Source organism: Pelophylax lessonae, assembly GCF_965119305.1.
Source record: "Pelophylax lessonae genome assembly, chromosome: 1".
NCBI classification, from domain to species: Eukaryota; Metazoa; Chordata; class Amphibia; order Anura; family Ranidae; genus Pelophylax; species Pelophylax lessonae.
In genome coordinates, this window is record NC_138768.1 from 228,064,204 (window position 1) to 228,091,717 (window position 27,514).

The 27,514-nt window shown below is 47.2% G+C and overlaps 1 protein-coding gene across 1 annotated transcript in view; it reads right to left on the reverse strand.

Annotated features, from left to right (window-relative positions):
- Positions 1–27,514, reverse strand: part of IFT81 (intraflagellar transport 81) — a 328,264-nt gene that overhangs the window by 172,181 nt on the left and 128,569 nt on the right. Inside the window, exon 4 of the mRNA XM_082255594.1 lies at positions 7,483–7,663. Within this exon, the coding sequence (XP_082111720.1) occupies positions 7,483–7,663 (181 nt within the window). The remainder of the gene's footprint in view (positions 1–7,482; positions 7,664–27,514) is intronic.

The window sequence follows — 27,514 nt, forward strand, 5'->3', positions numbered from 1 at the left end:
GCAGACTTTCTCGACAGAGAGAAAGGCCTCACTATCAATAAGCTCACACATAAACAGCCTGTGGACAGCTAAGACTAACTAATGAGGTCTGGCTAACAGGTAAGGTGCGGACATTCAGAAAGCAACTATTACACCCAAAACTCTATAAAAACCCTAGGCTCCAGGACCCTAAGTGACTATAAAAATGTGCAATTTTGTATAGCCTTCACAATCCTTTCCTGCACATACTGCTTGCTTTCATACTCTCCACGCCCCTATCCTGCATATTTTGCCCAATGCCATACCCCTTTACTCTCCTCTAACCCCTTTACTCTCCTCTACAGCACATACTGTCTGCTGTCACACCCTCTGCATTTCCCTCCTGCACATACTTCCCCATGCCATACTCTTCACACTCAATTCCTACACATACTGGCCCATATGTCATACCCTCCAGCACTTCTCTACTCAACAAAGTGCCTACTGGCATACCCTCAGGAATCATCTCCTGCATATACTGACTGCTTTCATACTCTCTCCGCCCCTCTCCTGCACATACTGCCCACTGTCGTACTATCAGCACTCTTCTCCTGCACATACTGTTTGTTGTCCTACATTTGCACTCCTTTCCTGTACATAATGCATCTCCAGACCTCTTCTGCACACATTCCCTTGCAAAACACTACTTATATTGTTTGTAACATTTCCAACCTTGCCAATTCTTAACAAATGGACAATTTTATTAGTAAAATTAAAAACATGATTATTTTATGAGCTCATATCTTGAAATCCGGTAAGTTCCACCTGATAGGGTTTGTGTATGACTTACTCCCTCACCGATGGTGCAAGCATCAGCTGTGCCTTGCCTACAAGGACTTTCTACAACATTTCCAGTAACAAGACTGTTTAGTGCTCCATCCATGTCACCTACCTATGCATTTGTACCACAGGAGGCTCTCGAGTCTGAAGCAGGAGTGAATTGCAGTAGGCCATCATCACAGAATTCCTCACTCTGTCTTGAAGCACGACAGTGAGCTGGTACCACAATAGCCAACACTGCACATCTCTACTCTATGCATGCCTCACCTCAGCCCTCCAAAGAACCTCTCACTGGCAACCTAAAATTGGAATAGTCCCTAGATCCCTGTGCCAGAAGCAAAGCCATTGCAGGACCTGACTGCTGTACGTCCCCAATTAAAAGAACGTAACAAATATTACATATTTCCATTTCAACAGAAGCATTCTCAAAATGGCATGCCAGAAAGCGTTTATAAAAATCAAAATTAATATCACATGGTACTGTGATAAGATGGCTCCAAGACTTTATAAACATCTTTCCCCTACATGTCTACATCATGGCAACAAAATTTTAACATTATTGAATTGTACCCTTTTCTCTTTGACCTTTAGAGCCGGTTCACACTGAGGCGACACGACTCCTTACTACTTCGGGGGCGACTTGTGCAGTCCCGTGCACCACGACTTCGGAGCTACTTGCAGGGACTTCACATAATGGAAGTCTATGCAAGTCGCTCCGAGGTCGCCCCGAAGTAGTACAGGACCCTTTTTCTAAGTTGGAGCGACTTGTGTCGCTCCTATTAGAATGGGTCTTGTAGCGGGCAATGGACCGCGAGGGAGCGCGACTTGTCAGGCTGACAAGTCGCCTGACAAGTCGCGCTAGTGTGAACCGACTCTTAAAATGAAAGGAGAATATAAAAACCCTTTCTATCACAGCTCTTTTTGGGCTCTTTCACACGGCCGCTCCAATTTTTTCTTCCGATGCGACACTTTTTTTTTTTCACGGACACGGATGACACTTGTGTCATCCGCTCCGTATGTCCGCATATCATCCCATCCGTTTGCGGATGATATACGGACATAATGTATGTCCATGGGGATTGCGGATGTCAGCGGATGACACCGCTGACATCCAATTTTGCATCCTTTCCGTTTTTTAAAACGGAAGAAAAATAGGGTTCTGTTCCGTTCCAAAAATGGAACAGAACTGAAAGGACGAAAATCGGATGTCAGCGGATGGTCATTCGCTGACATCTGCAATCCCATTGACATGCATTATGTCCGTTTTTCATCCGCGAAAAAATGGGATGAAATACGGACATACGGAGGAAAAGAGCCCTATTCTAGAACAAAAATGATCAAGGCTGCAGCAATTATATACTGCTATTTGAAGTACATGGCATTAAATGTTGATTATTTAGGAATTGTGTTTTAGATTGCCATGTAAACATCATGCTGGGAAGTCTTCTAGGACTGATTATATTCGGCAACTGATAAAATCAGGAAACACTCCAAAATTAATTTATTGGGAAAAGAAAGCCATCAAGGTGGTGGTATTCACAGAATAAAATAACCAATGCACAATGCAAGAAATTATATACCAGTGAGTGTAACAGACCTATGATCATCTTTCATATAAAATTAACACATGCTGAGCATGTAGTGAACTCATTTTCACCTACAGAATTCTTATCTGCTGGTGTTTGTAAGTATCAGTTTTGTGGCAGGCTGTACGCTTCCTCAACTGCTGTAAAATGTGCTCTGTAACCTTTAAGTTAGCAGAAAAACATTTTGCACTGCACAGCCTGTTATTGAAACAGCATGCTTGAAATGGTATTAAGACAAACAGATACAGGACCCTTGTGGTGGAATGTAGGCGTAAAAAGGCTGGCGAGTTATAGGATTTCACACCAATTGCAGCGGGTACTTTTTGTCCACTGTAGAACATATTCCTGTTGTTTTTAAATATAGATAACTGAAATCTTTCCCTATTTAATACAACTGTTCTCCAACAGTGCTTTCAAAGGTTTGCAACTAATTTTATTGCATTTTTTTCATACATTTTTACCCTCTGACAGCATCTATGTGATGGAGTTAACGGAACATTATAAATAAAGGACAAAAAACAAAGTTTTCCTCACATTGTTAACTCATAAAATGTGACGATATTGGAAAATAAATGCAGATGGCAAATCTGGGAAATCATCAGTTCTTAATTTCACAGAAGGCAAAGCCAGAATTATAAGTATAATGATCAACCAAACTTTCAGCTTTTAAAAATGATTCAAACTCCTGACTTGGATGGTTTCTTGTCCCAGCAGAATACTTTAAGATAATGGGTTGATTTACTAAGACTAGAGAGTGCAAAATCATATGCAGCTCCCCACAGAAATCAATCAGCTTCCAGGTTTTATTGTCAAAGCTTAATGAACAAGCTGAAGATAGAAGCTGAAGGGCTATCATGCATAGCTGCACCAAATTTTGCATTGATCTTCCCATACTGTCTTGCACCGTTTCCTTTCTGCTCCCCTCTTCCATTCAATTTTGTCTTTTACTCTTGAGTTAACCTTTCATTTTTCTTATTTTCCTCAGTTTTCATCCTCCTCTCCTACTCTTTTATCTTTTTCTTCTTATTGTCCTTCTCAATACCCTCAATTAATTTGGCCTCAATTTAATTAATTCTTACCTTTCATTCCATTTTAAAGTGTACTCAACTTACACTTTTACAAATCCTGCATGGTATTTTTGTCTACCATTGTAGGTGGTGGAGAAAATCCTGAAAGAATTCTGTCACTGATCAGACTTTCCTCCAATTACAGGTTATGTTACATAGTTACATAGTAGTTGAGGTTGAATAAAGACTATAGTCCATCCAGTTCAACCTGTGTAGGTATGAATCATTTCTCATATCCCCAAATGTTTTGATCCATGAGGTGTACGTTCAAGAGTCTTTTAAAAGTAGCCATACTCCCCGCAGTTACTACCATTTGTGGCAGAGAATTCCAGAGTCTTGTAGCCCTTACAGTAAAGAATCCCCTCCGTAGCCTGAGGTTAAAACGCTTCTCCTCTACACGCATTTTATGGCCTCGTGTCCTTATACATTCCTTGCGACTGAATATTTTTTTTTTTTTCTATGCTGTGATCACCATTGAGGTATTTGTAAATCGCTATCATGTCCCCTCTCAGGCGTCTCTTCTCCAGGGAGAATAAATCAAATCAAGCGCCTCTAAACACACTTTTATAATTAAGGTCCTCGAATCCCCTAATAAGTTTAGTTGCCCTTCTCTGGACTCTCTCCAGCTCCGACACATCCCTTCTGAGGACTGGCGACCAGAACTGGACAGAATACTCCAGATGTGGTCGGACCAGTGTTTTATAAAGTGGCAGGATTATAGTTTTATCTCTGGAATACATGCCCTTCCTTATGCATGCTAATATTCTGCCGGCTTTGGCAGCTGCAGCTTGACATTGCATTGACATTGCTATTGCTAAGTCTGTCTTCTACTAAGACCCCCAGATCTTTCTCCATTTTGATACCCCCAGAGGTTCCCCCCATAGCGTGTATTTTGCTTTTATGTTATTAGTCCCTAAGTGCAATACCTTGCACTTATCCACATTAAACCTCATTTGCCATGTAGTTGCCCACTCTGATATTTTGTTCAGGTCAGTCTGTAAGATTTCTGCCTTACGATGTGAAGTTTTTGCCCTGCTCATTTTTGTGTCATCTGCAAAAACTGAGATTGAGCTAATGATCCCGTCTTCAATGCTATTTATGAAAAAATTTAACAAAATTGGTCCCAGGACTGAGCCTTGGGGAACCCCACTTATCACCCCAGACCAGTCCGAGTATGCGTTATTTATTACCACCCTTTGGACATGCCCCTTTAACCAGTTCCGTATCCAAGAGCAAACCTTGTGGTTGATGCCTGTGGACATTAATTTATAAATTAAGCATTTGTGGGGAACTGTATCAAACGCATTAGCAAAATCCAGGTACACCACATCCACAGGTTTCCCCCTATCTAACTCACAGCTAACCTCCTCATAGAAAGTTAACAGATTGGTTTGACAAGAACGCCCTTTTTTAAACCTGCACTGATTACTGCTGATGATATTATTGCTTTAGCAAACTCTTGGATATAGTCCCTTATCATCCCTTCCAGAAGTTTACATACTATTGACGTGTTACACACATTGAAATCAATGAAGGGAACTTTTCTCAAGGAAGGAGTCGGGTCCCTGTTGGACTATATATACTGCTTACCAATGTTTAGAGACAGAAAGAGAACAAGCATCTCTGCAGTGAAGATTTTTCCAGGATACAGCTGCCTGCTTAACATGGTATATACAGACTGGCTGTAAGGATTTTTTTTTTTTTTTTAATAGCTAAACTTCAGCTCTAAAGGGGAAATGTACCTTCATATAAGTACGCTTATGCTGCTTGCATAGTCCCTTTGATAACAAGTATTCCATCTTACCCTGTCCCAGATTTTTAAAGTGGTTTAAACCCAAAAGCAAACATGTGTTACACTTCAGCTTATCAATTTGTATGTGATATGTTGATTTATTTTCTTTTTTAGGCTTTCTTCTCTTTTCATATGATGATTCCGCCAGTAAGTGGTTTTGCAAAAGAACAAGCTCTCTAGCAGTTACCATTTACCACTGACAGGTGTGCGTAAAATGATCAGCTTTTATGTATGGAAAACCTTTATCCCAAAAGGAAAAAATGCTGTGACTGCTTATAAAGTGTTAGCTAGAGTTTGGCTTCAATTTGTTAGTGTATTTAAATCTGCTAGTACATTTAGCATTCCCCTCCCCCAGACTGACAATGCTGCCATTCAAATTTTCCTCCTGTGTTCATTCACCCAGAGTGGAGGCATTGTAATACAGTGTGTTAATGGCCAGATCACCATGAGAAAACAGGGGGGAAAAAGCCTTAAAAAGAAGTAATGCAGCCACCACATTTAATGATTGGTAAGCTGCAATATATAATTTTTGGGGTTTTGGGTTTAATACCACTTCAATTACTTAAATCTGAAGCACGAGGCCTTCTGCAATGTTTCTAGTCTGTGGTTGAAACATTCTTGCTTTTGACTGTTGCTGCAACTCCCATGTGTCTAAAGCCCAAGTTGAATGGGGACACAATGCACAGGTACTGCCAGCAGCAATAACATTTTGGCCATGGGTTGTAAACATTGAAGCCACCATATTCAAGTAAGTATGAGTAAGTTATTCCTATGGCTGTCTTGAAATCCAGCTGTCTGTCAGATACATTGTATAAAAACGGCGACAAAGCAATATGTAAAAACATACAAATGTGACCAGTAGCTATAAAAAGTCCCCCTATGATGAAGTCGGTAAGACGAAACTAGTCGAGGCGTGACCTGTCGGCGTCAACCAACCTACCTATCACACAGTATTACTGCTAGGAGTGATAACAGACCCAGAAAGAGCACGGACCACGGTGTGGAGCCAGGGAAATGTCCCGAATGGTGCAGTATATCCTCCATGGGATTTTATATGCTGTTATGATTATGTTAAAATGTGAGTGGCTTTCTTTTGTTTAAGTGGATGCAATAATAAAGTGTTTAAACAATATTGCACTAGTGGGGCTTTGTGCTTTGTTTTTCCCACATGGTACGGAGTACACTGATCCTCCCTCATCCTGACAAGCTTTTGGGATTATCTATGGTGGACAATTGCTGACATTTGGTGTTTTCGCTTATCCATGAGAGTGGCTAAGCCATTACTGTCGGTGAGTGTGACCTACTCCCCCTTGCTTTCACGGTGGTGGTGTTAAGAGGTGACCCCTTACATCCACTGATTAAATCTACATCCCATCAAGATTCAAATGTGTGGATGCACTTTTATGGACGGACATTCTGTTGTTATGATGGACTTTTTATAGCTGTTTTTCTACCTTAGGCTGCATTCACATGTCAGCTTATAATCGCGGGCAGAACCGCCGCGGTTCCGCCCGCGATTCGGAGATTTATTGCAAATCGCGGGACGCCTAGCGTTGCCCGTTGATTTGCAATAGCCCCCCAAACGCCGAGCGATGTTGCCGCGATTTACGCCCGCCGAATCGCGGCAACATCGCGCAAACAAAATCGCGGGACGCAATACGCTCCAAAAAAGTACAAGAGCTTCTTTGGAGCGTATTGCGTCCCGCGATTTTGTTTGCGCGATGTTGCCGCGATTCGGCGGGCGTAAATCGCGGCAACATCGCTCGGCGTTTGGGGGGCTATTGCAAATCAACGGGCAACGCTAGGCGTCCCGCGATTTGCAATAAATCTCTGAATCGCGGGCGGAACCGCTGCGGTTCTGCCCGCAATTATAAGCTGACATGTGAATGCAGCCTAAGTGATCTCATGTGTTACTGTTGAATAGAAGGACTATTTATCCTTGTGGTAGTGTGAGGTCATTACTACTTTTTGCGCTACTGGTCACATTTGTATGTTTTTATATATTGCTTTGTCGCCGTTTTTATATATTTATATTTTAAGTAGCAGCACGGGGATTGGCAGTTGGGTTGTCCTAAAGCGCTTGGGGTTGTTCACTTTTATTGAGGCAGGCCGAGTGAGCACTTCTTTTATTGTCAGATACATGGGCCAAACGTTATGCAAACAGAATAGACAATGAACAATACAATGGTGGATTACACAATAACTAAAGATTTATTATATAATTATATAAAGCCCATACCTGCTTGTTGGTCTCAAACACTATATCATCTTGTAAGAACTCAGCAGGAACTTCTAATTTGACCAAATATCGGGCTAAATAAGCTCTCTTCTTCAACTCATTTGTTTTCTGGAGTAGCCAGTATAGTACTGGATGAATTACAGGTTTACTTCCAACCACCAAACCTTGGCGAAATGTACTCCTATAAATATTAAGAATTAAAATTATATATCAGATAAAGCAATGTTATAAGCATCAGCATGACAGTGTTAAAGTGTACCTATAGTCGGTTTTTTACATGTTTAAAAGCAAACCTACAGTATGTGCCTTACCTACTGTTTATTCACTACTCCTGTCAAATGATATGACTTGTATCAGCAATTGTACCTTGCCCCTTTCAATAAGTACTAATTTGATTAAAAGCAAAAATTCTGTCTAAGAGTAGACACTGCTGAATATCTGCTATTAGCCACGCTGCTATTAGCCACAAACACCATTCACTGACTGCCCTCACTATCCACTGAGGCACTTTCAATGGACAATGACATGGCGGCTCAAAGGGGTTTGTCATGAAATTCAGAGCAGTAAGGCACCAGTAACAAAGATAAATGGAATCACAAAAGAAAGAATCTTCTCTGGCTATTAAAAAATAATGGTTAGCATTTTATGGTATAATTCTTGGGTAGGAATTTCAGTTTTAAAATATATCTATAGCAGCCTGAAGTCCACCCACTTCTGCTACATTTGAATCCCAAGCCACTCTGATTGGGCAAACTTTAACAATGTTTGCTAGTGTTAAATTAAAGTGAATCACGTTAAAAGGGTAAAATGGAGATTTCCATAAGAGCCTGTAATTCTTTCCTGACATATTTATAAAACACAGACAATAACAGAACATAAAACATGCATCTGATTGCCCTAATTACGAATATGTAAATAGTCTTGAAACCAAGAATCCTTATGTTACATTTCAAGATTATGTGAAAAACATGCTAAGGACACCCTAGAGCACACTCATTTAAACCTGCCTCCTCCATGAGACTCTCATTTTGTTTTTTCTAGCAAGCAATAAATAAATTGTGATCAGTACACAAAGGGGAGGGGCTTGTGTCCTGTACTCCAAATTAGGGAATTTACAGAGAAGTCAAAAGCCTTGGCTGTCCTGGATTTCATCTTTTCATTGGCTTCCACTGCTGTCAGCCACAGCCAGTGAGCCAATGATAGAGCAGGGGGGGGGGGGGCTGAGCCACAGCTCTATGTGTCTTATGGACGCATAGAGCAGGGCTCAGGATTGAGCATGGACCAGTGCCCCCATAGCAATTGGCCTACTATTGGGGGCATGCGTCAAGGGTAAGGAGCCAGGAGCGCCGGTGGGGGACCGAGTAAAATAGATCGGGGCTGCTCTGTGCAAAACCATTACAGAGTAGGAAAGTATAACATGTTTGTTATTTTAAAAAAAAAGTTGAAGCTTTAATATAACTTGAAGTGGAATTCGGACTGGATGGAGATTTGCATGTCTGGATACAGGAGTTACTATAAACATTGTGCTGACCGTGCTCATGTGGCTGTGTCTCTGCCTGTGTAGAAGATGGCAGCAATGAAGGCAGCAATGTGACGTGTGCATCTTAATTTAATATAGCTAGGTAAAGAAAACCCGCCAATGGTAAATTCCTTGCACCGAGGAACATTACAGACATAGGGGTGCGCAGGGGTGTGCCTGGGCACACCGTAATAACTCTGTGTGCGGCTGCTCCTACTGCCCAGGCTTCCCCCCGTGTTGCCCCCCCCCCCCTTCACTGCTGCTGGCTTCCCTCCTCTTCTCTCATCTCCACTCGGCTGCTGCATGGGATGTTTCAGGATGTACAGCAGGGGGAAGAGCTAGTCAGTATGTTATTCACAGACCCCTTTCTTTTCTAAATTAACACAGTGAACAACACACTCACTCACTGTGTTCATTCCCAAACTGAAGCATAGTAACAGGGCAGCCATCAGAAATTTTGGGGCCTGACCTGCCCCCCCCCCCCCCCCCCGGGCCTGACCTCCAACATTACCCAGGGCTCGCCCACTTTCCGTCCCACCAAATCAACCCATAATATACACTGATTTAGGTTATTTTCACGAAAGAAATGTAGTAGTATACAATTTGGCCTAAATGTATGAAAAAAGATTTTTTCTTTGCAAAATTTTATAACAGAAACAAAGAAAAATGCTTTTTTTTTTTTTTTTAAACTTTTTCCGTTTATTTAGCAAAAAATTAAAAACCCCAGTGGTGATTAAATACCACCAAAAGAAAGCTCTATTTGTGTGGGAAAAAAATGATAAAAGTTTGGGTTTAGCGTTGCATGATTGCGCAATTGTCATTCAAAGTGCAACACTGCTGATGGCCCAATATAGCAAAGAGATATCCCCATCCAGCAAAGAGACAGTCACAGGCAGGCTGGCAGCACAAGCCCACATCCACACATGTAGCCCCTCAGTATCCTTATAATCCCAGTCTGCAGAAATGTCACCTCAGCTCAATTCACAGTCCACGAAAGCTACGCCAGACCCCCCTTTCCTCTTCACCTCCACGGTGTCACCAACCAACTAAGCTCCGAATCAGCCAGTGACGGATCAATGCTGCCCTGTCCCTGAGCGCACGCTACCAGGGCATCCTAATAGCATTTTGGGCCCCTGGGCAAAGTAATGCACTGGGGCCCATACAAGCCTTCCCAATTTTTGCACCTACTCTCAAAAATAAAGTATAAATAGTTGACAGATTTAATAGATCTGTTCTTAGATTATTTGTTTATTAGATTTGATAGGTCCGTGCTGCAACTTCCCTGCAACTGCGTGCAATGCTTGTGGTGGGGTGATGCAGTATTTTGGGAGTTAAAACAAGTGGTGAGGAGGTGACATCACTTCTTCACTGCCTGATAAATGCCTCTAAAAAGGAATCCATGTGTGGATTGTTTTTCAGAGAAGTGGCATCCTTTTTCAGGCTGTATTCACACATAATGCAGAGTTACTGGAACGATTCACAGCATCGGCAGCTCTGCTTTGTCGGCTGTGGTAAAGGCAGTGCATCACATGGCTCCCCTTTTTTTTTAAATACATTTTATTTTAGGTGTATAAATTGTACACTTCATTCACAGCAATTTACCGGAGTAAGATGCGCTGAATTGTTGTGTGATTCGGCATAGCATGTCTGCATTTTATTACAGCATGCTGAAGCACAGCCATAGGTGTTGCAGATGTTACAATGCAGCAAAACATGTGTCACTGTATATAGTGTAAATTAGGCTACATTCACACCAGGGATTAGCGCCAGTGTTAATTGCAGCATCTCTTAGCAGCTGTCAGCAGGTGAGTGTGGCCACTGGCCCTGTTCACTATGACAGGTCGCTGGCAGGTGCACCTATTTGTCGCTCTCTGCACAGCTAATGATTACCCGCAGAAAAGTGCATCCAGCAGCAATCGCTATAGTGAACAGAGCCGGTGGCCACATATACCCACTGACCTACAGCTCTCAATCAGAGACACAGAGCAGAGGAGGGGGGGGGGAGGTGCATCTGCAATTGTCAAGGGGGGAGGGGGGGTACTCTAGTTTGGCATCTCTCCTGCATACACACAGCAAGCACAGTGTGTGCGTGTGTGTGAGAAAGGGGTGGAATATGGGTGGGGCCACTGGGGCAGGCACAGCAGGGGTAGGATGGATCATCAGGGGAGGAGCAGAGTCACTGGACCGGCATGTTGGTCACACTGTGCTGTGCACTCCTATTCCTGTCTCACTCGCAGGTTTTGTGCAAATGAGACATTGAGTAAAAAGATTGGTACAGCACAGAGACAGTGCACAGTAACAAACTCCCGAGACAGGTAGCTGCCCAGACCAGTAATTGACCATGATGAGAACCTAAATACTGCAGGCAGCAGGTGCACACTGCTGCTAATAAAATTACTGTTAGTGTGCAGTGTACCATTCCACCCCAGCACTGCCAGCAGCTTACCCCTGGATTCGGCACTGATGGAGCCCCTGGGCTGTGCCTGCTCGATAAGACGGCCCTGCACGCTGATGCTCTGCTCTCCTCTCTGTCTCTCTTCCGGCCTCAGTTTGAGTGTACCGCGCTCTCTACCACTGGTCTTGTGATGACCCAGTGGCGCCCCACCCACCTGCTGGCAAAGCGTAGGAAGCTGTAGGTGAGAGGAGCAGTCTGTCCATTGGGCTACGTTCTCCCCTCATTACTGAAAGAAACAGCTGAGCGGGCGGCGGGTCACTCAGGTTGGTCAGGCCCCATACATGGGTATGGGCTGTACCCCCCTGATGGCGGCCCTGCATAGTAAATACAGTTTACCATGTTTCAGTGTGTTTGAGCTTTGAGGAGAACACCCAAATGCAATAGGCTGTGCACATCTATGATTACAGACAAAATGGCAAGGGGTAACACAATAAAGTAAAAGTGACACTAAACTATATCCTTATTCTCCAAAAACAATCCAGGCACACCCACTACTTAATGTCATCCTCTCCTTTTTCCCTTTCACTTTCTTTTGTTTGTAATGCGTAGTGCACATTAGTTGCAGTCATGTGCAGTGCTCTATGCACACTACACATTCCATAGTCCCTAGTTCATCTCAAGAGCAAACAAGAGAGGGTAGCAACGCTTTTACATACAGTGGGACCATGGAGAACAAACACTGCCCCCTCTAATAGGAAGTTGGATCACAGCAGCCAAAAAAAAAGGAATTTGGATATTTGGGGGAGGCTGAGACTAATAGAAGTTACTTTTTTTTGGTTAATACATACTTGAATAGAAATTTCTTTATCGTACATCACGGGACACAGAGCCATATTCATTACATATGGGTTATAGGCCATCTTCAGAAAAATGGACACTGGCAAACAGACAGGAATTCCCCCTATATGACTCCTCCTATAAAGGAAGTACCTCAGTTTTTGTGATAGTCCCGGTGGAGAAGCACTCCACATTTTATGTTTTTTTCTAAAGAAAAAGAAAAAAGATTATGCTACAAACTTTGATCAAAGATCGCTGAATCTAAGGGGTTAGCAATCAGATCCATCCAAAAAAGTCAATGGCTAGGAAGATTGTACCTGACCCTCTGGAAAGCAGAGATTAGGTTTTTGCCTGTAACCTTGTTCTTTTTAGGACCCTGGGATCCGGACCCTTGGTAAAACAAATTCCAAAGGCGCACTCTGGCAGGGTGCTCTACAGGTCCAAGGGAGTGGCCACTCAAAACAAAGGGACCCAGTCCTTGAAAGTCGGCAAGTAAAGTGCGCATGCGCGCGGGCACGAGCACGGACATGTTCTAGCTGTGCTCCGCACATCTCCGAGGAAATCCAGCTAACTTCAGCGGCGGGAGTCCAGGTGGCGGCTCGGTTTTCTCCCCGGAGGATCGTGAGGTGGTCATGCGGCGGGGATCGGCTGGTTTGCCCAGAAAAAGGCCATACAAGCGCGGCAATCAGCGGGAAGGTCTGCGGCCTATCTCATCTGGGAAGACGCCCTCCCCCAAAATGGCGCCGGGCAAGCAGAAGGCTCAGAGCGGTCGGGACGCGGCCCCGGAGCAACCTCGGCCTCCCACTCCGGCTTCACCGCATCTGCCCGCAGATTCCCCTTCCAGGGATGATATGAGGGATCCCTTCTCTTCCCAGACTTCAGGAGCGTCCGGGGGGTCTCCGAGTGCCGGGGTGAGTTATCAGCAGCCCTCCCCCACCTCATCATACTGCAGGCCTGATATGTCCGGCTCCCCGGCCTCCTCGATGGACCGGAATATGGCTGAAATGGCGGACTCTCTATTTAGCCAGCCTAGCCCCACGGGTGATGCTCAGGCGCCCCCCCCAGCCCCCTATTCGGGTGATGCGGTGCTGTTAGCAAGATTTTCCACAATGCTCCAGCAAGAACTGTCTAAGGCATGCTCCATTATTACAACTGACATCAAGAAGGATCTCCAGGGATTTGGGATGAGACTGGACACTGTTGAGAAAAAGGTGGATGGCTCACTGCTCAAAGTTAATCAGAATACTAAATTAGTGTCAGAGCTTCATGACCGGTTGGAGGAAGCTTACTCCAAGATTGAGGACTTGGAAAACCGGTCGCGTCGTTACAATGTGCGCATACGGGGCCTTCCTGAATCACACCAGGACCTGGAAGCGGCAGTTCGGGATCTCATGAAAGATCTGATTCCAGATATTTCTCCACATCAAATGGAAGTGGACAGGGTACATAGGGCTCTAACTGCGCCACGGCAGGATGGTCTCCCCCGGGACATAATTTTGAAACCGCACTATTATAACATCAAAGAGAGAATGATGTCAGCGGCCAGGAACCGCCGAGACCTCACACTGCTTGGGTCCCCTATACAATTGTATACGGATTTGGCCCCATCGACGGTGCAGAAGCGCCGCACGCTCAAGCCCCTGCTCCAATGTTTACTGGACAATAACATCAAATATCGGTGGTCCTTCCCCTTTCGGCTGTCTTTTACCTATAATGGCAAGAATCACTTCTTCACCAACTTCCATGCAGGAGAAGATCTATTGCTAAAGCTGGGCATCTTGACCAGGGAGCCGCGCTCTCCACGTTCATCAACAGCGGCCGGACCGGATCGTCCGTTGTCCCCGGTGTGGTCACATCGGGGCCCTCCTCCCGCTGGACAGCGAGGGGGCAGGGGGGGACGCAAGACCTGAACTGTCGATAAACCTATTTTTGCTCGCTCAGGCTCTCCATTTTTTCCAGCCAAGTACTTGTTTACCTGTTGTTCCCTCCCTGTCAATCCTGGCCGGCGCAGCTGTTGCTGTGTCGGTTGGGTGAGGTTGGGAACGGTTCATTTAATGCGGATAGTTCTTTTATTGCAAGTTTAACTGGTTTTCCCCCATCCTCCTCCAACTTTCTTTTGTTACGTTTGTTTTTATTTTTTATTTTTCTATTGCTTTTTAAAGTATGGTGGCTGGTCGCGGATCCGACGTTCCAGGATCCTGTAGGCGGAGGCGACCGGTTCACCTACCATAGTTCTCAGGATGGGGGCCTGGGGTGGCCGGGAGGAAGTACACCTCGGGTCTTCCCCGCCCTCATTGGCGTCTCGGATTGTTACCCGGGATGTTACCGTGTGCCACTTCTGTGAACTTGCCCCCCTCTCCCGATGGGGGCAATCTCACGACACGTACCCCAGGTTTGGGAACTGGGGGAAAGTAATTCCCAAAGGTTTTTGTATTTGTATATGTATTACATTAGTGCCTTTACGGCATGGGGGATGATTCCTCCTGTCCTCTTATGCTTTCTCTCTAACTTTTCTTTTTCCTTTCTCCCCTCTTGGACCCAGGCTCTGCGAACTTACCCCGCACTGCTGCCCCCGGGCTCCCCGGGCGGAGGGATTTATAGCCTAGCTGAGTCAGGCCGTTGTCCACAGCGATCAGGTAAGAGTGCACTGCCAAACCACCATGTCACCCTCAGGTTCCTCTAGATTTACACTGATAACACATAATGTGCAGGGCTTTAACTCTCCACTGAAGCGCACCAAGGCTTTCCTCCAATATAAGCGCCAGAAGGCGGATATCTTACTATTGCAGGAAACGCACTTTTCCAAAACATCAGCACCCAGATATCTTTCGACACATTATCCTCAATTTTATCTATCCTCGGGCCAGGAAAAGAAGCGGGGTGTGGCTATATGTTTTTCGAGAAGGGTCCACTTTACTCCGGTTACAGTGGTCCGAGACAAGGAGGGCAGGTACCTCATGGTTGTGGGCCTTGTTCAGGATCAGTTGGTCTCCTTGGTCTCCTATTATACCCCTAACACGGGTCAGGTAGGGTTTTTTCAGGATATGCTGAGGACATTGCTTCCCAAAGCGCAGGGCAGGGTGATCCTAGGGGGAGATAGTAACCTCCCGCTCGAGAACACGCTGGACAAATCCGTCCAAGGCGTGCCCAGATATAAGCATGTACCGAAGAACGGCTCGAGGTTGGCCCGACTTCTTCATGACTGGGATCTCCTAGACTTGTGGAGGGAACATAATCCGACTCAGAGAGACTACACGCATTTTTCCCATGTCCACGGCACCTACTCTCGCATAGACCACGTGTTCGCCAGCTCCGCTCTGGCCTCATGTGTATGCTCAGCGCAGATTTTGGCATCCTCCTGGTCCGATCATTCCCCGGTTTTAGTGCAGTTTTCGGCCCTGTGGTCTTCCCCGGGCCCCTCTCCTTGGCGACTCAATGCAGCTTTACTAAACGATCCTGGGGTCCTGGGGGAGATCGAAAGGGATATCAAACAATTTTTCCTAGAAAATAGACCGGGTGATACTTCCTCTACTGTCGTGTGGGCGGCCCATAAAGCTACCATACGCGGTAAACTGATTCAATTGGCAGCCAAACTAAAACGTAATAGGGAGAGTACAATAAGGGAACAGGAGCAGGTTCTGCGCGCACTACTCCTTGAACAACGGACACGCCCCCTCGTTGATATCCGTCATAAAATTGATGCGGCTAGATTGGAGCTCAATTTGACACTCACGACCCAGGCGGAAAAATACATTAGATGGTCCCGACATAGATACTACACTATGGGTGACAAACCTTCCACTCTGTTGGCTAGGAGGCTGGCCCCTCGCCCCTTCTCGGCGGCCCTGCCTAGATTGCGGCTGCGGACGGGGGCGCTCTCTCGCAATCCAACCCTGATCGCGTCCGAATTTACTAGGTTTTACACTAAACTCTACAGGGCACCACCGTCGTATAACCGGGGTTTGGCCGATTCTTTTTTTGCCGACCTGCGGCTGCCCATGCTGACGCAGTCTCATGTCGACCTTATGAACGGTCGGATTACAGAGGCGGAGGTTCTCCAGGCGATCAAGGGCTTACATCCCTCCAAGGCCCCCGGGCCGGACGGATATTCCGGGGTGTATTATCGCAAATTTCAGGAAGTTCTGACGCCGCATCTTTGCGCCTTTTTTAATGCTCTACGCAATGGGGAATCCCTCCCGCCCCATGAGAACACGGCTTATATTCATGTCTTGCCCAAACCGGACAAGGATCATAGCATATGCGACAATTATCGTCCGATCTCATTGATTAACTCTGATTTAAAAATTTTGGCGAAAATTATGGCCACTAGGCTTGGCTCCTTTTTGGCTCAATATATACATCCCGATCAAGCTGGGTTTGTCCCTGGTCGACAGACTTCGGATCAGACTAGACGGGTTGTAGACATCATCACAGCTATTCAATCAGATTGGGACGGAGGGGGTAATCGTAGAGGCATGCTCCTCTCCCTAGATATTCATAAAGCTTTTGACTCCCTGTCGTGGGAATACCTTTTCGACGTGTTGACCAGATTTGGATTCGGCGCTCCCTTTCTCACGTTGCTGCGGACCCTATATAGTACACCCAGGGCGGTTCTTAGGCTGAAGGGCTTCTCCTCGGACTCTATCCCTATCTGTAGAGGTACCCGACAGGGCTGCCCCTTGTCCCCTCTCCTTTTTGTCCTAGCACTGGAACCTTTAGCCATTAAAATTCGTGCTTCACCGGACGTGCGGGGGGTGGTGTGCGGGGGCGTCGAACACAAGTGCGCCCTTTTTGCGGACGATATTTTAGCCATTGTCTCCTCGCCCGTCACGACTTTACCCAACTTATTTGCGCTATTGGATGCGTTTGCGCTTGTATCAGGATTGCATGTAAGCCAAACGAAATCCCAGGCACTAAACATCTCCCTGGAGGGTCGCACTGTGGACACACTTAGGAAATCTTTCAAATTTGCATGGTGCACGGACTCTATGCCCTACTTAGGCATTAATTTAACCCCATCCTTGTCTACACTCTACACAAAGAATTATCCTCCTCTGTTTACACGCCTGAAGGGTGACATGGATAAATGGTTGATTCAGCCCCCTTCGTGGTTTGGCAGACTATACTCCATCAAGATGAATGTCCTTCCGAGGGTGTTATATCTGTTCCGCACTCTGCCAGTCGCGCTAAGGCGGTCTGACCTGCTCAAGTTTCAGGGTCACGTCCTTTCCTTTATCTGGGGGAACAAGAGGCCCAGGGTGAACAAGAGGACGCTGTACACCCCTAAAGTCAGGGGGGGTCTGGGGGTACCGGATCTGCTGAACTATTATTATGCTGCACAGTTATCCCAGTTGGTGAGATTCCACTCGGAGGGGGCCCGGATGCCCTGGATGGAATTGGAGGCTAGCTCGGTACCGGGCCTGGCAGTCTCCCATGCAATGTGGTTATCGCCTAGGGATCGTCCCCCCATCCTGTGCCCAGCCTTGTCTCATTCTATGGCCATTTGGGATCGTTTGACCAGAACACATGGCTTTAGGTCCCCACATACCCCATTGGCCACTATTCTTAACAACAGCGGGTTCCCCCCGGGTCTCTCCCCCAGATCTTTTCAGTGGTGGACGAACAAGGGGTTGCTTCGCATAGCGGACTTTTGTGATCATAGGGGTATCCTCAAACGTCAGCAGCTGATAGAAAAACATGCCCTGCCTGACACTGAGTATTATAGGTATGCACAGATTGATCATTACCTGCGATCCCTGTCTCGCCTGTCCGATCTGACTACCATGACCTCCATGGAATTTTTGTGCCGCAAATACGATAAATTACGGGGGTATATTTCCATGATTTATAATATGCTTATGGACTCGCCCCTGAAGCTTCCATACATGGAGCGATGGGAGGCGGATGTCGGGGAGGTTGTGGAGTTGGCGGACTGGCACGACATGGCTCGAGAGGCTTCCAGGTCTCTAGTTAACACTTCAATCATCGAGGCCAACTACAAAGTGCTCCTGCGCTGGTACATGGTACCAGTCAGGATAGCATCCTTTGTGCCAGGAGCATCCTCGCGGTGTTTCCGGGGGTGTGGCCAAGAGGGTACGATGTTCCATGTTTGGTGGCAATGCCCGAAGGCCCGACGCTTTTGGATTAGAGTGTACAATTTCATCTACACCCTCACGCAAATAAACCTACTCAAGTCTCCTCAGCAGGCACTGTTGGGCAAAAAGGTGGATACAGCCAATAGAGCGCAGAGGCGGCTCATAACGTTCATATTTACTGCAGCAAAAATAACAATAGCGAGATCCTGGAAGTCTGCTACGATACCATTTGAGCTGCTTAGGCACAAACTGAATTGGATTATGGTTAATGAGCGCCTGACGGCTCAACTGGAGGACAAATTGCGTGTGTTTGACAAGGTATGGGGATCGTGGATTAACTACCTCACTGGGGGTACCTGATGGACTCGGGAAGGTCTGGGGGTGGGGTGCGGGGGCGGGGTCGGGTCCAATCGTACAAATCTTTTCTCTTCTCTCTTTTCCCTTTTCTCTTCTTTTCTTGTGGCTCTATTGTCCTTTCTCTTTCTCTTTTTCTACGATTTGTCTCAGTTTACGATATGGGGTTAACAGTGGTACTGTATTCTAAGGGCTTAGTACCCCATGTCCCCAGCCCAGGCTGGGGCAAAGATCTGTGGGATCACGATCTAGCCACTTATCCTGTGTAGTACGCACAATGTGATTAAATGCTCGGGGTGGTTGGCCCTGTTTACCCTCGGTGAAGGTCCCTCTAGATACCTTGAGGCTCCTGTTTTTTGTGTTTTGAGGTGCTAGCCCTTGCCACGTTATAGTTTCGACCTTTTATAGAAGTATTATCTAATGTTTGCTATGGTTATACCACTGTTAACGTTTATTATGCACTGATTTTTTATTATGTGTGTATATTTTGCACTATTTTTGTGAAAACTTTCAATAAAAATCATTGAAAAAGAAAGTCGGCAAGTGACAGTAACTCACCGTGATGAGTGAAGATTGGATTCTTGTCACAAGACAGAATCCTGCAGCAGGATTGGTAAGACCACTTTAAAAATATTTGTAAAAACTGAATTTTTGTAAAATGTTACCGTAAAATTCCTTTCTCTGAGTCCTCCGACAGTCGCCGCCCAGTCACACAGTCTTCACTAATGGGGTATTGCTTCCTTTCCACAGGAGTTTCTAGGCATAAGACTTGTAAAAGAACAATTCATCTACATAGTCACACCCATGGGGGCTGTCCTTCTAGTCCAATACCCCCCTGCAATAGCCATCCCGATTCAGTTTGGTCGCAAGCAGTGATAGTGTATAAAAAACCCCCAAAGAGGGGCGGGGGGCGGCGACTGTCGGAGGACTCAGAGAAAGGAATTTTACAGTAAGATTTTACAAAAATTCCGTTTTCTCTTACGCCCTCCGACAGTCGCCGCCCAGTCACACAGTCTTCGCTAATGGGGATGTCACAAAGCAGTGTAGACATGAGGGGTGGGCAACACAACCGCCAGAAAAGCAACGCAGTACCCACATCAGAGAAAGGAACTTTACATGCACAGAAAGGTAACCTTCTGGGTAACAAAAAATGGCTCAACATGAGCAACAACCCAGGAAAACAAATAACCAAGGAGATAAACAACCCCAACAGCCAGGGACCAGTACAAACCAGGGTTCCCTATGGCACTGCCGCACAGAGAAATTTGCGGCCAAAGGAGGCATCAGCTGACGCCAGAACATCAATTTTATAGAATTTGGAAAAGGTGTGCACCGACGACCAAGTCGCAGCCTTGCACACCTGGGCCACCGAAGCCTGATGCCGGAAGGCCCAGGACGCACTCACCGACCTGGTAGAATGCGCCTTGACAGGGAAGGGAGGAACCCGTTCCCGCAACGAATAGGCCTGTACAATGGTCTGTCTGATCCATTTGGCAATGGTTGCTGCAGATCCAGCCATACCCTTCCGAGGACCCTCAGGAAGTACAAAGAGAGAATCCGATTTCCAAAAGGATTCAGTCGATGACAGGTAAACCCTGATCGCCCTGACAACACCCAGAGAATGCAAGGCAACCTCTTGTGGATGCTTAGGGTTTGCACAAAGCAAAGGTAAAACAAAAACAATGTCCTCATTGAGGTGAAAATCCGAAACCACCTTTGGCAGAAAGGACGGATTAGGTCGCAAGACCACCTTATACCTATGAACCACCAGGTAAGGGGAACGGCAAGACAACGCCGCCAACTCCGACACTCTGCGAGCCGAAGTGATCGCCACCAGAAAGGCAACCTTTTTAGACAGCAGAGGTAACGAGATTTCCCTGATGTTTTCAAACGGGGAACGTTGTAACACGGACCGAACCAAGTTCAAGTCCCATGGAGGTAAGGGCTCCCTTCTGGGAGGGGCCAAGTGACGCACACCTTGAATAAAGGTGCGAATCAAGGAATTAGACGCCACAGGGCGTTGAAAAAGAACAGCCAGTGCAGATACCGGGCCCTAAATCGCTGGTCCACACCAGTCTGGAGGAAAGCTAACACCCTCGCCACCAAGTAGGAACGAGGAGAGAAACCCCTGGACTCACACCAGGCAAAATAAGCTTTCCATGTTCGGTTATATATCTTACCAGACGAGGCTTTTCTAGCCTTGATTAAAGTAGGAATGACCTCTGAGGAGAGACCCCTGTCTCTCAGGACCTGGCTTTCAACAGCCATGCTGTTAAAGCCAGTGACTGTAAAGCAGGATGGAAGATCGGTCCCTGAGACAGTAGATCTCGCATTGGCAGCCGCCACGGAGGCTCTACGGCCAGGTGAACGATGACCGCGTACCAGGACCGGCGAGGCCAGTCCGGCGCTACCAAAATTACCAGTGATTGTTCCGAGGCTGACCTGCTAAGGAACCTGGACAACAACTGAATGGGAGGAAAGGCATAAATCAGATGATACTGATGCCAAGGCACCACTAACGCATCCGAGGCGTCTGCCAGAGGATCGCGCGTTCTTGCCACGAACCTTTCCACCTTGTGGTTTAGCCGAGACGCGAACAGATACACATCCGGGGATCCCCACTTCGCGCACAGCATTTGAAATACCTCCGGGTGCAGGGACCATTCCCCCTGGTCCAGGGTCTGACGGCTCAGATAATCTGCCTGCCAATTCTCCACACCCGGAATGTGCACTGCCGATATCGCCGGGACATGAGACTCGGCCCAAGACAGAATACTGGTCACTTCCTGGGCCGCCCGGGCACTCCTGGTGCCCCCTTGGTGGTTGATGTAAACCACCACAGTGGCATTGTCCGTCTGCACCCATACAGGGTGGCCCCGAAGACGATCCGACCAATGGATCAAGCACAGCCTGATCGCTCTCAATTCCAATATGTTTATCGGAAGGGAGGATTCCTCCTCTGACCAAGTGCCCTGGGCAGACAGGTTGCCCAGAACGCCACCCCAGCCCGACAGGCTGGCATCCGTGGTTATTACCGTCCACAGAATTGGCCGGAAGGATTTTCCGTCCGACACCGCCAGGGACTGAAGCCACCAAAAGAGATCCATTCTGGTTTGGCGACTCAGAGGCACTCTCAGGTCCAAGGACTGAGGTAGTCTGTCCCACCTGGCCAGGATCTCCGCTTGGAGAGATCGCGTGTGAAACTGTGCAAATGGTATCGCCTCAAAGGCAGACACCATCAACCCCAGGGACCGCATACAGGTCCGGAGTGACGCGGATTTGTTGTCCCTGAGGGACCTGACCTCGTTCTGCAGGGTCCGGAGCTTGTCCTCCGGTAAGAACACCTTTGCTTGAGCAGAGTCCAGAACCATGCTCAGATACGGGAGACGAACCGAAGGTGACAAGGTCGACTTCTGAATGTTGATAGTCCAACCAAACTCCTGGAGCGTCTGGACCGTAGTGGACAGATCGCGTAACAGGCTCTGACTGGCACTCGATCTTAACAGGAGATCGTCCCGATATCCCAAGACCGACACTTTGGTAAAGACCCTTGGAGCCGAAGCGAGACCGAAAGGTAAAATCACAAACTGGTAATGATCCTCCGCGATAGCGAATCGGAGATACCTCTGATGACCCTCGAAAATGGGGATGTGCAGATACGCATCTTTCATGTCTATAGAGGCCAGGAACTCCCCCGGATTCAGGGAGGCCACCACTGAGCGGAGTGATTTCATGCGGAATTTTCGAACGCGCATGAAGCGGTTCAGCACCTTCAAGTCCAGAATCGGATGCACTTTGCCCTCCTTTCTTGGCACAGTGAACAGATTTGAATAAAAACCCTGAAACCTGTCCCGATGAGGCACCGGGACGACAACCCCCTGGGCGAGGAGATCCTGCACCGCCTGATGTAGGTCCTGCAACCGCCCTGGGGTCAAATGAAGATTTGAGGGAAAGAATCTGTTCGCCGGCCGTGAAAGAAATTCGATCTTGTACCCTGACCGAATGATTTCCTGAACCCACCTGTCCATGATTCAGGGCAGCCAAGGTTGGAGGAAACCGCGCAAACCTCCCCCCACCCCTGAAACGGGTGAGGGCGTCCCTTCAGGCAGAGGCGGACTGAGCCGCCGTCCCAGCCTGGCCGGATTTTTGTTTGCCGAACCAGGGCTTTTTCTGGCCACCTTGGCCCTTGAAGGGTTTTCCCTTGTTTTGCGCCTTGAAGGCACGAAAGGACCCTTGATTAGGTTTAAAGGAGGGTCCCGCTTACCACGGAAAAATTTTCCCTTAGGGTTCTGGGGCAGCAAAGTGCTCTTACCCCCAGTGACTCCTTTAACCAATTCATCCAAGGATTCCCCAAAAAGGCGAGACCCCGCATAGGGGAAATCAGCCACCGTCCTTCTGGATTTTTGGACAGCCGACCAGCTTTTTAACCAGATTAAGCGACGGTTAATCACTGCGACACTGGACAGGCGTATCGCCAAAGGGGCCTCATTTAGAGCCGCATCGCACAAATACATGACCCCTCGATAAATCTGATCCACCATCTCCACTGTAGTGGGAGGGGCAGAGTCGGCTACGAGGGTGCGTTTGAGCACCTTGGTCCAATCCGCCACAGCCTGAGCCACCATTACAGATGCAAAAATAGGCTTGAGCATGGAACCCGCCACCATGTAGGAATGTTGGGTAAGAGATTCCAGCCTCCTATCAGTAGGGTCCCTAAACACTGGAGAGTCCTTGGTGGGGACAAGGGTAGCTTTGTTCAATCTGGCCACCGTGTGAGCCACTTGAGGAGGCACACACCAGTGCGCAACCGTAGTAGCCGCAAAAGGGTAGAGAAGTTGAAACTTCTTAGGCACCACGAAGGTGTGTTTTAAATTGCTCATTCACCTTATGGTGAAACTCTGCGGGGCAAGGAAAAACCTGCGCCGTCTTGCGGGTCCTGTGTGTACCAAAAGAGGACACAACGCCCGGAGGAGTGGGCTAATCCTCCAAATGTAGTGTTTCCTTTACTGCTAGGATCAACTCATCCATAGCTGCGCGTTCCTCGGTCGACCCGGGGGGGGGGTGGGAAGTCATCCACCCCCGCAACCTCCGCCTCCCCCTCAGACTCTTGCGGGTCCTGAGAAGAGCGAGACCCCGAAAGGGCCACGCTACCTACAGCAACCATGTCACACTCAGAATCAGAAGAAAAGGAAATCCTAGGCCTTTTCCTAGCAGCACGTTCAGTCATCAGCACATCCATTTTTGACACCAAAGTTGCCACAACAGCAGCCAAATTAGTCAGGTTAGAGGATTCAGAGGACCCTGAATCCCCCACCAAAGCTGGAGGGAATTTGCTGTCCTGGGATTCCATAACAGAAATAAAAAGGTTTTTTTTTTTTTTTTTTTTGAACTGTCCCTTTAAGAGCGCCGCGGACCCCCGCAGCACACCTCTATAGAGACTGTGAGACACAGACCCCCCGCAGGGACAAAATTGACCAGGAAGATTGCACAAAGCAGGACAGGAAAAGAACAGCAGGACAGAAACCCCACAGTGTGTTACCAGCTACTTCGGTCGGCTCTGTGAGAAAGAAGGAAGTGATGTCACCGCTGGAGGCTGAACTTAAGCTGCAGGCCAAGGGAAAATGGATGCCTATTGAAACTAATGGGAGGCTTCGGCAAGATGGCCGCCGACATGTGCTCTGAACGATCGAATGCCACATGCAAGATGGCGCCGCAAGGCGCCAAAATCACTACATAGCATGCTGTATAAACGCCCATAATGAAGCCAGACATGCTGCCCACACTTAAAATGGCGGACCGGCGGTTTTTAACCCCACAGCGGTCGCCGCATGTGTCTGCACCTCCAAGCACCCTAAAGTGACCTTAGGAGAGGGACCCCCCAATCCCCCACACAGCGCTGCTGTGAGAGAATAAAACCCCCGCAGGGACTGGGAACAGGGAGCCCAAAACGCACAGACATGGGGGACACCACAGACACACAGGACTGCCGACCCCAGACAGAGGCTCCACACAGAATGTACTTACCTGTACCCGATGGCGTGGGGTGCCTCATATCAAGCGGGAAACCGCCCACCCTCAGATGGCAGGGGAGTGCCGCCAGCCAGAAACGCAGGACACTAGTAGTGCACGGACAAACCTATGCTGTGTCCAGTAAGGTAGCCACCTCACATGGCTGCATCCCTGATGAACAGGGATGGGTCGTTTGCGAGGCCAGGGCGAACACATAGGCTGTGAAATGCTTGATGGCGGGCTGGGATTCCATCTGACCCTCTGTCCAGGACGGTCAGTCCGATTCCCAGCTCCGCAAACGCCGTCTTCATCCGAAGATCCAACTAAATAGCGCTGATAAAATAAACATCTAGCAATGTAAAGAAAAATGACATTTTCAGAAAATAAATCATAAAAGAAAAAGAGGAAGGCTGAGACTGTAGCCTCAGCACAGGGAAGCCTATCCACTCCTAAGCTAGGCAGAAGACAAACTGAATTGGGATGGCTATTGCAGGGGGGTATTGGACTAGAAGGACAGTCCCCATGGGTGTGACTATGTAGATGAATTGTTCTTTTACAAGTCTTATGCCTAGAAACTCCTGTGGAGAGGAAGCAATACCCCATTAGAGAAGACTGTGTGACTGGGCGGCGACTGTTGGAGGACGTAAGAGAAAATATTTTTATGCACTGTTCTCTTTAAGATAACAGATACCGAGTGCCAAGTTAGTCTCTACAAGAGACAATAGGTGTATTAGCTATGCCAAAGCACTCCTGGTTTGTTTACACATTTTCATTGCTCCCTGTGCAAAACAGTAGGTGTATCATCTATGTTAAAGCACACCTAGTTTGTTTAAACCTAACTTTTCACCCAGGGCTCATTACCTGTAAGGTATCAGTTGTGAGAAAGCCCATTTTGGATGTTTATGCTGCTCTCACTACATGTTGTTTGGCATGTAGTTTTTCGTCTTGGTGCAAAAGCATCCAGGCTCTGTCTTCTTGGAAGCTCCAGATCAAGCAGCGCCTTCAGTGACGCTGCGAAAGATCGTCTGCGCGGGAAGATTCGCCATTAAAAACAAGCATACGCCTAAAGCCCCTTGGCGTGGATATATAGTGTAATATATCCAAATTCTTTATGGACAACGATAGGTTCGCTGACACCCTTCTTCAATGGGAGGCTTTTAAATGTTAATTGCGGGGGTCTTCATTGCCACAGTGAATGGCATTAAAACCCCTTCTAAAAATTATGAACAGCTCCTTATGGTCTAAACTGTGGCTTTCGGTGGCTGGCAGAGCGGATCTGGTAAAAATGATCCTAATGCTCCAGCTACTCTATTTCCTGCACAACACCCCAGTAGTTATTCCTTTAAAAATATTCAGATTGGTCAATTTCCTCTTTCGCTCTTTGCGCTGGAAAACAGGACCTGCTAGAATCTGGCTGGAGCAGTTATAAAGTTCGAAGGATAATGAGGGTTTGGCTTTCCCAAATGCATGGATATATTACTTAGCAGCCCAATTACAGCATATAGTGGTGGCCTTGAATGATCAGGAGCCGGGGGGTGGAGACTCAACGTTGAAGGTGGTTCTCTATGCGACAGGGGCCCGTAGTCTACCGAAGGGATTGGAGGATCACCTTTTCTTGAAATCTAAGTTATTCCCCACATATAACTTTTATTACCACATTGGATATATAAATATATATTAAACTACATGTAGCACTGCTTCCCTTGAGGACTGCTGGAATGTGCACCTTGTGATCCCCCTGGGTTACCATTAGCAACTGCAGCATGCAAAATTTACCTCTTCTCTTCCTGGCTCAATCAGTCTAGGGATTGTAGTCATTTTTGTGTTTTTTTTATAAATAGGGATAGGAGAAGGGAAGAGTGGGATACTCCAGAATTAAAACTATTCACAAAAGATGAGGACTCCTGTCTGTAGATGCAGCCAGGTTGCAGATTTACCTTGCCACTAGATGAATTTTAGGATTAAGTCTCTGAGTCCATGACTTGATTAACTATCTTCAGGGTACTCGTCTAGCACGCCCTTTTACTCCACCAGCTGACACCTGTCCTCTGTCTATACTACTCCGGGGTGGCCCTCTTTCAGGTCAGGCCCTTAGACACGATCCCCCTGTACTGACAATACTGTTTTTCCAGGATCTCCAGTGTCTCAACCCCTCCAGTCAGTTCTCCTGGACCTCTGGGTTCAGCTCCTTTCTTCTGGTCCCAAGACCGACTACCCGTGACCACGTGCCACCTGCTACAGAGGAGGAGGCAGCCGCCACCCTCCCTCCGGGACTCTGCTCACCAGTCAAAGACCATCTAGCACATGTGCTCCTGGCTTTTATACCACACCCCAGAATGCACCGAGGCAACCAGTTTGTGCCAATCACTGAGGCTGTATCAAAACCTGTGCACTCATTTGCCTGGTTTCCTCCTCTATCCAATAGGCCTCACTATTGGACCAGTGTGAAACACTCCCTAGACCAGATGAATCACGCACTGAGCCCCGTGAGCAGACCTAACTCACAGATCCTGCTCTCTGTTAAGCAGAAAGCAATATAGAATTTGCCTGCTGCTCCTCTGATAGGCAGACAGAGCCAAAAACTATACTCTCTTTCTAGCACCTACCTAGGAGGGTGCTACATACATTTTATATAAGATAAAATCAGCCCTATTTGAGAGATCTTCCTTCACTTCCAGTTCTGTAGAATCAAACGGAAGTGAGAGAAGTTGTCCCCAGAACATCTGTCTACATTTGAAGATTTCCCCTGTATTCTGTTTCTGGTGACAATTCAAATTTTGGATTTTCCCTCACTTTCAATCTCAATGATGAAGGGTACAGGAA